General features: G+C 37.1%; 1 protein-coding gene across 3 annotated transcripts in view; it reads left to right on the top strand.

Annotated features, from left to right (window-relative positions):
* Positions 1-11,530, top strand: part of LOC126184924 (serine/threonine-protein kinase 16) — a 104,803-nt gene extending 93,273 nt beyond the window's left edge. For 2 of the 3 annotated variants that reach the window (XM_049927593.1, XM_049927595.1), the window contains exons 5-6: positions 7,968-8,102; positions 11,063-11,530. In XM_049927593.1, coding sequence (XP_049783550.1) covers positions 7,968-8,102; positions 11,063-11,179 — 252 coding nt within the window. In that variant the 3' untranslated portion in view covers positions 11,180-11,530. The remainder of the gene's footprint in view (positions 1-7,967; positions 8,103-11,062) is intronic. The other variant, XM_049927592.1, reaches the window with a different exon arrangement.
* The last annotated feature ends 1,550 nt before the right edge of the window (positions 11,531-13,080 follow it).

Raw genomic sequence — 13,080 nt, 5'->3', positions numbered from 1 at the left:
TGAAGAGCGTAGAATGTACTTTAAAGAAGCTTGTCCCCTTTTATGTTAAAAAACTGTTGAAGGTATAGCATATACATTAAAATCTGTTAAATGGCTTCAAAATGTTACTCTACAAGTTTGACAGCAACAGTACATCAGTCATCAGAACAACAGAGTACATGTACCCTTGTGTGACACAGCATAAAATTCAGTGAATGAAGCACAACATACCAAATTATGCTAAAAGTGCTATCACATGTTGTGGTATAATGTCAGTCAAAGTGGCAAGAGTCTAGATCAGGGCCAGTGTCATTACCTACATGGTTTAGCAGAGTAATGTTGCCAACGATCGCCATAATGTGTGATGAGAACACAAGGGGGAATGCCAGCAGTTTGATCTAAGTAGCTAGTAAGGAGCAGTGGGTAGATGATGTCTTGGGTCACAATGAATAGAAGGAGTCATTATGACAAAAGTTAACAAGATAATTTACATAACAAAGAAAAGTGAAGTCTGTGGCACTCAACTCGTGAACAAGTTTCTGGCCTGACTGCAGGTGGAGTGCAGCCATTCATCCATCGTGGCACTAGGAGGCAGAAGGTGGCAAGCCCATTGCCCTGGCTGCCTTTTACAACTGGGAAAGATACTTGGCACTCAATTTGGTAACAGGCTAAGTTACCTGGAGCCATCCTGTAGGGACCGGATGGAGAAAAAATCCCTGCCCTGACCCAGGATCTCCAGGACTGGAGTCTAATGCTCTACCCACTAGACCAGCATGGTCACACTAATTGCCATAACAGTAAAAATAAATTTGTGGTACAGTACATCATAAAATGTACATGCTGTAATGACAGTGCAGAGTAATGTGAGCTGTACTTAACCTTTGATCACAGACATTCTATTGAATTGTTTGATAGGTGTAGCCAGACTTCTTGTCATCATAGCACCTGTATTGGCATCACAAATTCATGGGTCAAACCAACACCTTCGTCCTAACCTAGATCTTGGACTATGGAACGGATAAGTCTGTGACCACAACCTTAATTCCGACAAATAACTTTTTGTGATATGACATTTATTGGCTTCACCAAATCGCAACCAAATTGTCCACTGTCATTCTAGCCTAGACTTTAAGCTAAGCTATAAAAAGTCTAACATCACAGACTTCATTCCAAACAAGTGGTGAAAAATTCTCACCTCACTGGTTCCCTAAAACTATCTCCCATTGGTTATGCAAAACTAACATGTTGCCAATATATATGTTGTAGGAGGACACTGCCCTTGTTCTGCACTTTAGCTGTCAGCATTAATGAATTGGGATAATCCAATAGTAATTGATGTTAGGAATATAGTGAAGTGAGTTAATGGTGAACTGCAAAGAGCACATTTACTTTTCAAGGCAGAATTTCTTTACATGGAAGTGCATTCCAATATTCTTAAATTGTTATAAATCAACAAAAAATTCAGAAACACAGCAGGGTCAGCAAAGTAGGAGTCTACATGGCACATCACTAAAGGCTTCATAAACAGGAATCTGACAGTGGCTTGCTGTACCACCTGCTTTATTGTGCATAGCATGTCAGATGTTCTGTCCGTTGAATTCGTGTGTGGTAGCAGCCTGTGCCAGTGTGAGATTTCCCAACCAAGCACCTCACCTGCTGACACAGTCTAGTGCCAGCTTGAATTATTCTATTTCTCCATCATTGTCCAGTGATGATAACAAACTTCCATTGATTAATGCTCCCATCCTTTACTAATCTTGAGAGACATCAAAGCTGTCTGTCTGAAATGAGTAATTATTGAGAGTCTCATTGATGTCCTCAGTATCAGAAATATAGCTGATTCCAACACATCTTCAAAGTGATTCTCCAATTTCTTCTATATGATGCTCAATATGGTAACCACTTTCCTAATTAGATACACTTGCAAAGCAAAGGAATCTACAAAATCATGTCTCCTGAATGTTTACTTGATATTAGAGCTGTGTATGAATGTGAACACAGCCTGCAGGCTGCTGCTGTTGCATCCATACTGAAGTCTCCATACTGACTAGGAAGGCAGCCTGTCCATTGGTGTAATTATGATTGCCACAGTGATATTAGGAACAGGTAGGCCACACTGAAAATGTTCAATCCAGATCGTCAATTGCGTTTTAGTGATGAGTCATTGATTTCAATTAAATGAACAATTAGTTACACTAAAATACCTAAATATGCCATGAGGATTTCCAATGAAGAATCCAGGTTACTAATTCAGCTGTTCATGTGCATCTACATATATATCTGCATACACACTCTGCAAGCCACCATACTTAAAGTATTTGCCTTCCTGTTCCACTCATAAATAGAGCAATGGAAAAATGACTATCTGTATGCCTCCGTATGAGCCCTGAGTTTGTTATATTATATTCATAGTCCTTACATTAAATTTATGATGGTAGCAGTAGGATCATTTTGCAGTCAGCTTCAGGTGCTGTTTCTGTAAATTTTCTCTATAGCATTCCTCAAAAAGAAAATCACTGTCCCTCTAGGGCTTTCCATTTGAGCTCCCAAACCATCTCCGTAATAATTACTTGTTGATCGAACCTAACAGTAACAAATCCAACAGCCCACCTTCCTTTACTCCGACCTGTTGGTGATCCCAAACTCTCAAGCAGTACACAAGGATGGTGCAACTGAACTCGGGCTTGTTTACTACCTATTTTTCACGTGGCTCATCTGCAAAGGGGTTGGTAGTAAACGGTTGCATTTGCGTCCCTATTATTTAGTCAGATATTGGCTGGCTTTTGAACAGCAATGAATTTAACTATATACTTTCAGACTGAAACTTATTTATTCAAAAGAAACACTTTAACGTTGTGGCCATGCATTTTTAAGTTCACAAATAATAATCGGTGCAATTTGTACACTGTCTCATACCCACACACTTTCACTTTGTTCCTTCGCATACCCTGGCATCCATGCTTGCACTCACGGCACTTTGCCGCTCCCAACTCGCCACCACAACAGCCAACCACAAAAGACCCCGATTTTCCCGCTCATATCCACAGTCCTGAGTCGGGTCACATGACACCACAGTAGTCAAAATAATCGCTAAACATGGCCACAATTTGTTTACAATATTTTATAATATATAAATACTTAAATCTAAATACGTTATATAATTTTACAAATTATCACCACACTTATATAATTCGTTGCAATTAAAAGAAAACCAAAACACTATGCAACGGAACTACAACGCTCATCAAAACACAAAACAAGTATTTTCCGGTCTATTTTGCCCAGCATATTATCCATGCTGCTGTGCTTTAAATTTTAAATTACTTGAAAGAGTTCCATATTATCCCCTGTTACCTTACATACCCCCACTTCATGGAGACATTACCTTAGTAATGGCAACATGAAGTAGCACCAAATGGGGTGAACCCATATTACTTTATATATTAAACATTTTAACTAGAACTATAATGGCACCAAAACATGTAGAACAGTGTTATAGTGGTGAGTTAATCAGTGTAAGTACTGTCATCAAAAAACATACATACATAATCCAACAATGTATCCAACTCAAATATACAATTAGATAGTCTCCTATTGAGTCTGATTGGGCAGGCAATATAAATGCCCATGTTAGTCTATATGTAGGTTGCACACTCACTGCACATTAACACTTCCACTTTTTATACAGTTATTTCTGTAAGTTGCACGAAGTTGTTGTAACCAGATCCTTGTGTTCACAGGTTTATGCATTGGAATACAGTCTTTCCAAACTTGTCAGCCAGCAGCACTGTGCTTCCTCTCGTTAGCCAAGCCATCCTATCAAAATTTAATCAAATCCTCATGAATCTTGCCCAGACATGCAGACCCACATTTCCCAGGAATCAGGCTATCCAAATCCTCCCTGGAACATCCTGTTTGCACTGATCAGTTCTTATTGATGTTTGTACAAATGACGAACATGCACACAAATCAAACACAAACATGGCATAGTTAAATATATTCTATTTCACCCTTCAAATGTTCCCAGATCAGGAGCTCCGACACTTCTATCCCCCCAAGAAAATTTATTCCCAGATGCAGATTGTTTTTTTTTTTTTAAGCATCCATACAGCTATATCACTGTACATAAATACACTCAATTTTTTTATGAATTCCTATATAAATTTTCACATAATATTTGGCAATATCTTGAAACCCATTCTTTTATGACATTTCCATGGCTACCTAGATTCAATCATAAATGGCAAACAAACTCACCAAAGTCATAAACTTTTACAAGCATCCACTTAGCCATGAGTGTTCTTTCCCTCACTTTCCTCATGAACATCTTTCAGGCTTGCATCATCAGTTAAGAAAACATAGGGTTCAGTTTTATCTTCTGGGCAACCTACAGCAACATTCTCCATATCATTACACATTTCCATATCCACACTGAAGTCATTATCACTACCACAGTTAACACCTGCACCCACCAGCACAGTAACCTTATCAGTAGGTAATTTACCAGCATTTTCCACATTGTCAAATGCACCACTCATATTAGCCTTTACATCACACTGAATAACCCTCTCTTCACCTTTTCCACAACTCTCCATACTATTTCCAATAGACATCTCTACCCATTCATCACACCCATTATTACTGTGAGCATTGCCCTTTAATTCCATATCCACTTCTGTTCCCCCTTTTGATGAAATTACCTCTGTCTCTGATCTTTCAATGAATTGTGCTGCACACAAACCAATATTGTCCTCCTCTGCTTGTAATTTCTCTTCCCTTTTAAACATGTCATCAATGTAAAACTCATACTGTTCATTGCTGATATTAGCCTTGTTCCCTTTTTTCCTCTTATACCTTTTATCTGTATTTCTATAATTGTTAAACCCCCCCCCCCCCATAGATTTTCATTTCCTAAGACAGCATCCATATGACATATCCCAATTTCCCTATTTTCCTTGCTGACTTTATTACTCATCCCATCATGTCCTTGTCTTGCCCTGTTCACATAATTACCAGCCCCCCTGCGGACCTTAAGTGAGGCATCAATTAGTTTTTTGATTGCCTACCCTGTCCATTTGCATCTGGCATTCCTATTCTCATACCTTCTCTATCACTCCTCATCTGATCAAAATTGTCTCTTCTCCCCCCAAAATTTCTGTTATACCTTTGTGGTCTGCTTCTCCAATCTTTATGCTGATTATTCTGATCACTTCTATCTTCTCTCCACCTGTTATGGTTATTACTATATTCATAATTAATACTGTTTCCCCTTTCATGATACCTTCCACTCTCCCTATGCTCCATGTGTTTAGGTCTGTAACACAATGCCCTGTCCATATTATCCACAAAATTAAGAAATTCTTCCACTGAATCTGTTGCACTGTGAATCAAATCCCATTGCAAATGCTCTGGTAATCTTCTCTTTAGTGTTTCTGTTAATACACCCAGTGGCCTATCCTGATGATTTAATTTATTCAGTTCTCTAACACAGAACTCTCTCATACTTTCCTTTCCACTCTTGTAACTGGATCCATTCAAAAAATCGTTTTGCAATCTTAATTGTTTTGCTTGGCCCCAGTATTTGTTCAAGAACAGGTTTTCGAAGGTTTTAAAATCACAAAATTTATCATCATTTTGGTTTGCCCATGTTTGAGCTCCCCCTTCCAACTGCCTCTTAACATATTTAATTTTTGCCTGCTCACTCATCCCTGTCACAAAGTTGTCCTTACACGCAGCTAGAAAGTCAACTGCATGGTATTTATTCTCCCCATTAAAAGTTTTTGACTGAAATCCATGCCCCAGAGGATATCCCAACAATAAATTTCCATTCCCTGCTGCCACAGTATTAACTGTTTCCCTCAAGACATTTATTTCCCCTTCTAAGTCATTCTTATTGTCAGCAATTCCCTTATGGCAATCTAGCACTCCTATCTTAATGGATTCAATGTCTGCCTCTGTTTGTCTTTGAAATAATGTGTATTTCTGTTCCTGTACCTGAATCTGCCCCACAAGATTACTTTGCACAGTGTCCACCTTGGCTACTAGGCCTCTTTCAACCTCATCAATTCTCTCAATAATTCCCTCAACAATTTTAACTGTGATTTCGACTTTATCTGTAATTTGAGTGAATTTGAGATCTAGCTGATCAAATTTTTCACTCACTGTCTTTATTTTATCACTAAGCCTTAATTCCATATCCCCTATTTTCGAATCCATTTCTCCAACTATTGCAGTTTTTATATTCCCTATTTTCAAGTCTATTTCTCCTAATTTACTAGTAAGTTTTACAAAAAATGTCCTGAGGTATATTCCTTGTATCCAGCCTATTTCTTTTGGCATGCTAGGGCTACTACAGGTACTCCTAACATCCACTGATTCGCCTTCACTTTGAGATTCATGCGTCTCATCGGCCATGGCTAATGAATGGGCACAATTTTGCAATGTAACTGCTGGCTGTACTTATCTTTTATATCCTCGTGTGTCGCGACGTCTGCAGTGAGCTCCGTAGCACAGCTATCCAATGAATCGTAATCGGTGGCGTGGACACGCAGCAAACTCGATCAGGAGCGAGAACACGTTGCGTAGGCCCCTGGCCGCATGTAGTCGTGTTGGTCGGTGGCACAGACGACGGCGTTGATCGTCGGCAGCACGTGGATACAGCTTCGACTGCTTTACCCGTAACAACACATGGACGTGGCACGAACGACGGTTTTTTCTCACGGCAGCACGTGTCGCAGCACCTACGACTGTTTTACCCACGGCAACATGTGGACACGGCGGTTTTACCCGTGGCAACACGTGGTCGACTCATCAGACTGTAACTGACTGCTTCACAATCGTGTTGGCCTTATATCGGCGTAACCATGGGGCAGCGCGTATTTTGTCCAGCACAAACACTCCAGTACTGCTAATGCACCGATTTAGCTCAGAGCCCCCCACACTGACTGTTCAAAAGCCTAACATCAGACGGACATCCGATTCCGAAATACTTTGGAATATGGAAGAAGTCCTATCCCGGACGAGCCCCCAATTGCAACTGAACTCGGGCTCGTTTACTACCTATTTTTCACGTGGCTCATCTGCAAAGGGGGTTGGTAGTAAACGGTTGCATTTGTGCCCCTATTATTTAGTCAGATATTGGCTGGCTTTTGAACAGCAATGAATTTAACTATATACGTTCAGACTGAAACTTATTTATTCAAAAGAAACACTTTAACGTTGTGGCCATGCATTTTTAAGTTCACAAATAATAATCGGTGCAATTTGTACACTGTCTCACACCCACACACTTTCACTTTGTTCCTTCGCATACCCTGGCATCCATGCTTGCACTCACGGAACTTTGCCGCTCCCAACTCGCCACCACAACAGCCAACCACAAAAGACCCTGATTTTCCCGCTCATATCCACAGTCCTGAGTCGGGTCACATGACACCACAGTAGTCAAAATAATCGCTAAACATGGTCACAATTTGTTTACAATATTTTATAATATATAAATACTTAAATCTAAATACGTTATATAATTTTACAAATTATCACCACACTTATATAATTCGTTGCAATTAAAAGAAACGTTCTCCAAGAGATGAACCACACTTTACTTAAACTCTCCCAGTAAATTGAAGTCAACCATTCACCTTCCCTCTCTATGATCCTTACATGCTTGTTCCATTTCATATCACTTTGTAACTTATGCAGTAGTTTATATGATGTTAAGTTGCTGGTGTCATCAAAATGAAAGGAAATAGTTCATACAAATTCATCTGATTCAATTGTTTACTGGTGCTACATGACTAATGTTACTCTTTTAGATGTTTTACACCAGCACGTTTTATTTGTGGTTAGTACAGTCCAAATTATTTGTTCCAAATTTTTTAAAATATTTTCTTGCTGTAGGTTGATATTAGGGACATGTATACAATATATTTTTATGTAAAATTGCAGTGACTTTTTTTGCCACTTGAATATTCTTTTCTGTTTTTCAGTCCTTGGGATGTGTGCTGTATGCCATGTGCTTTTTCAAATCACCATTTGATGTTGTTTATGAACGTGGAGATAGTGTGGCATTAGCAGTGATAAGTGGTACAGTGTCATTTCCAGATGGTTCTCCTTATGATCAGGTAATATTACATTACATTGCAGTTAACTCAGTTTTTTCTACAGATAGCAGATGAGGAAAAAGTTAGAACATTGCACATACACATACATCATTGAAAGACTAGAACTCATGATAAGTATCAAATACAATACAGGGCCATATTGCATCTTGAGAGTGGCATTGTAAACGTCATGAGAAATACTACGCCATTTTTCTTTTTTTTTTTTTTTTTTTTTTTTTTTTTTTTTTTTTTTTTTTTTTTTTTTTTTTTTTTTTTAAAAATCTGCTTGCGACAACGTTCCAGCATTTACAGATGTGAGATCTTAAATAAGAATGAATATTTGTTCAACTTAATACAAATGCTGACTTGATTAAATATTGGGCATATGAGGCGTTGTTTGAGATTTTACAGACTATCTCAAACCAGATTTGAAAATTCCTTTTCCATGAATGGATGCATTATCTTAATGTAATATACCGCTGTTTTAGAGCATTTAAACTTTAAGAAAGAAACTTTAAGAAAGGGTGCAAATAACCTCCAGGCATTCATTCATAGAAGTCATTATTAACTGACCTGTGAAGACAAATTGAGTAATCCCTGTACCACCCCCAGTTAAAATGCACCATACAACTTGTAAACCCCTGGCACCAGTGATTGAAGCAGGACATTGTGCAGTGATTAAGACCAGGCATGCATACAGGCTCTATGGACCACTAGTCTGAACTTGTGCGGGCTGTACCTAGGAAAACGTTTTGATAAATAACCAGCAAAAAACAGCATTTAAAGCAGTTTTCAAGTTAAAAGCCTATATAGTAGCATTTATGACATATTGTTTAATTGTGTGAAATTTTATTATATGAGCTATGATTTAATGGCTTGATGAAATTTCTTTTTGACTTCCATTTTTACATTTTTCTTTCCTTTGAAAAGGAGTAGTTCTGGCAATCTATAATAATAGATTACACAAAAGATATAAAAATAATCATATCACAATGCTAGTTTTACATTTGCTTTTACATTATTGTTGTTCACATACAGTAACTGATACAGCTGCCGCGGAAGCTGTATGTATCATGTTATGGTGACAGATGCAGCCATCATAACACTGTGAAATGGGTGTTGACAAATTTTTGGATGTGTTTCCAATTGGTGGTGGTAGAGTTATTACAATGAAAAAAATCACAAAAATAGATTCACATTTCTTTGAGTTCTGTATTTCCTACTAAAATGCTCACAGTACTCAAGTGACCTAGCTATGACACCACGAGTCAGTACATTGTCTGTCGCATGCAATGGATTTTAATATATTGTGTACATTTCCCCCAATATCTTGTTAATGAATACTGAAAATAATATTTCCTGGTTTCGTCAGCTCGACAGTCTGCCTCTGGCAACAATAAATAAAACGAAAAGAAAAAAAAGAAAAAAACTGGTCTTGGCAACAGCTCAACAATCTGCCTCTAGTGTGTGGGGGGGATTACTAGCCTTGGCTTGAATGAAATGAGGTATGGAAGAAATATGCTTTCCACAAAAATTAAAAACTCATTTCAAACTACCAAAATTTTGCTAACCATTCTTTTAAGCTTCATTTTCCAACTATTCCATATAATGATCAATACAATTACCAATGCCTCAATTTTACTTTAAACAATTCTCCAAACCTATTCGAGGTGTAATTTACCTCATGATCAACTAATCATCACTGTTTATTCCCTAATGTAGTATTTCATTGTCTGGATTAAACCTTAAGTATAACTCAGCTACTGGAAACAGCAAGATACACCCAATTTATCCCAAAGGTAATTACTTTCCTGTTACCATTTAAATTATCACACACTGCCAACCAGTTCACTCATTGGTCTACAAACACAAACTTGACAGACCTAAAGAATCTTTCTGATTATCAGCATTAACTTAAAAAAAAAAAAAAAAAAAAAAAAAAGAGAGAGAGTTATTAATGCTTTTTAACAACGGTCGATTGTGTTTTATGGCTGTCACTTTGTTATGTAGCGATCAGCCTCTATGCTGTGGGCATTCTTTAGCATCTTTAATGTGTACATCAGCATTTCACAGTTCTGACAAGTTGGGAGGTCCTTCCTCCCCTCTAAACTTCAACAACATTACAATAAAATTTTCACATTAATTCACAATATACAAAGATCACATTTTACATCATTTCAACAACAGAATTTTCATTAGTATTCAGTCTAATGTTTATCTGTACATAAATTTGTGTGGCACTGTACTTACATGATGGGCTATTCTCATTTTGGTCTGTCACAATCTCTACTCAGCAAGCCACTGTGCAGTGCATGCTAGAGAATAATTAGTACCAATGTTAGTGATGTGTTATCCTAACCCATTTGTGTGTTGGACAAGGGAAAAATTACTATCTATACGTCTCTGTGCATGCCCTAATCTCAGTTATTTTCATGTTACCTATCTGAGATATACAGTCATGGGAGCAGAATGGTGATACAGTCTTTCCGAAATATAGGTTCTCAGTATTTACCCAACATGGTTTTACAGTAACTATATCTTCTTTCCTCCAAGGACTGCCATTTAAGTTCTCAGAGCAGTTCTGCTAAGCAGGATGGGGTATACCACACTGTTGTCCTAGCAGTACAGCTGTAAATTTTGGAAATATCAGGAATTCCATTTCACTAGTTTTATCTTATTTTTATCCATTGGAGATCCTTTTCTACATTTTGTTGATGGTGGGTAGTTTCAGAAGGTTTCTGTATTCCACTATACAATAATTGTATAATTATTATCTTCTGTTTTGTAAAATGAGAGAGTAATTGTGGATAAAAAAAGTATTTAAATATTTCAGTTGTTGGTTACTTTTACTAATGCTTCTTTGCAGAAGAATTTACAATATGTAATTGTGACCATGGGTTTGATTCAGTGTCACTATGATGATTAGTCTTAATATCTGTTTTATAGCAATTCTTTGTAACTCAGTGAATTGTAATTTACAGGATCTGCATGACCTGATTCTGTACATGCTGAAAGTGAATCCTATGGAACGCCCGTATATCTATAGTGTTATTGAAAAAACACACGATGTCATTTCAAAACTGCAGTGTGTCGCATAAGAGCTTGTCCAGTATGTGCATGGAAGCACATATAAAACTGTAATGCATTTACTGTGATACTTATTTGTGCAAAAGATGTACATATGAGAATGTGATGATAAAAGCACACTCTTTGAGTGTGTGAGTTGACATACTACAAGCAACAACTCACTCTGAGTTATTGTTTTTATATTTGGTGTAATTTGTTCAGAGAGTGAAGACTACTGTTTTAGATATTTTAATATTATAGAACTCAATTTAAGTATTTCATATGAAGTATAGCTCTTTGTTCAAATTTTTGTGACAGTGAAGTTTTATTATGTAATAAAGTTCCTGTGGAAAATTTGGATGCTTCATCTTATAGTACAAAATTATGGATACCAATAAATTATGGCTATCAAACGTTAAAAAATGCTACTAGATGAAAACACTTTGCTGCATTTGTATTATTAAATGGCTTTAAAAAAGAGTATTCCTGTCTATGTGAATATGTTGTTTCATAACTGATGCAGGAGAAAATGTATTTCAATTTTTCTAAATCAATCCATAAGTTAATTTTGTGTGGTCTAGCTGATTCAGCAGAGTATAAATGTAATGAACACATTCCTCAGATCTATACTAAATGACTATGGATGAGTCTGTTGGCCTACTGTGGCCTTGAAAGTGTGCATTTTAGTTAGAAAACCAGACCGTACACTCAATCACCTGAAATTGTGTAGTTATTATCACTGAGAGTAGTAAAAAGATAATCAAAATGTTATAATAATCCTCAGAAGACATACAAATGTAAAATTTACTGGCAAGGCTCGAATCACAGGATGAAATAGTCCAGAAGGTCCCTGTGTTAGACAGAAGTAATAGAAGGGGAATATTAAAACTGATCCAGAACTCTGTTGATAGTTAATACCAGGTTATTAGTATTTTTAAGCCTTTAGGAGGATCTAGTGAATCACTCTTTGTAGTGGGTTCAGGTAACAACCTTATTACTCTACTGAAGATATCAGGTGTATAACTGAGAATACTTCTCACACAAGTATGGATATCTACACCTATAATCTACGTGCAGGGTGACTGAAATAAATATAGCCCATAAAGTGTGTTTAGTATTTCAAAGAATACCTTGCTACAGTTGGAGCAACAGGCAGAAGATGAAAATGTTTTTTTCAGCAAGATGGGGCAATATTCAAACACTGTAACTGTGATGGAGTTGAGTGAGCAGCAATCATTCCCCCTCACTCGCTGCCCACATGGTTCGAACTCACATGCTTTCAGTCTTACAATTGGTTGACTGGAAACAATGACCACTTTCATCTTAAAACTCATTGCATTTGAAACTAACCACAATGATTAACATGTCTCAGAAATATATATTGTTGGTCATATATTAGATGAGACTTCATTCCTTCACATCTAGGTCAACAGCAGAATAAAATTCAATCTCAGTAGACTGTTAAACGGATCAAAAAGGGCAGGGTGACAAGTTTTGGGTCTAACATAGAAATGGAATCAATGAAGTTGTGCTTCTTGTTATGTCGATACATGTTATACTATAAAGTTAAAGGCACGTGTCAACTTTATATGCCAAATAATTTCCCGTGTATGACTTTACAGTTATTTTGTGTGTTTTGTTCAAAACTAAATTAGAAGAGAGAGTCGTCATACAATACTTTGTCATGGTTGGTTTATTATCAACAGAAATTCATTCAATGTTTATGAAGGTTTATTTAGAGACTATTCCTTCATTCTAAATAACAAATAAATGAGCATCTGGTTTTAAAATGGCAGTATTTGTTTTCAAATTTATATGTGAAAGATGTTGCAAAAAGTGCAACAGATGATGACATCAAGGAAGTTCATATTGTTGCATGGGGCAGCTGGTAATTAAATGAGTATGAAACAAGCTGATTCCATAAGCATATCAG

Source organism: Schistocerca cancellata, chromosome 4 (genome assembly GCF_023864275.1).
Source record: "Schistocerca cancellata isolate TAMUIC-IGC-003103 chromosome 4, iqSchCanc2.1, whole genome shotgun sequence".
Taxonomy (NCBI): domain Eukaryota; kingdom Metazoa; phylum Arthropoda; class Insecta; order Orthoptera; family Acrididae; genus Schistocerca; species Schistocerca cancellata.
The sequence above is the reverse complement of the archived record's forward strand: the minus strand, read 5'-3'. Positions and strand labels throughout refer to the sequence as shown.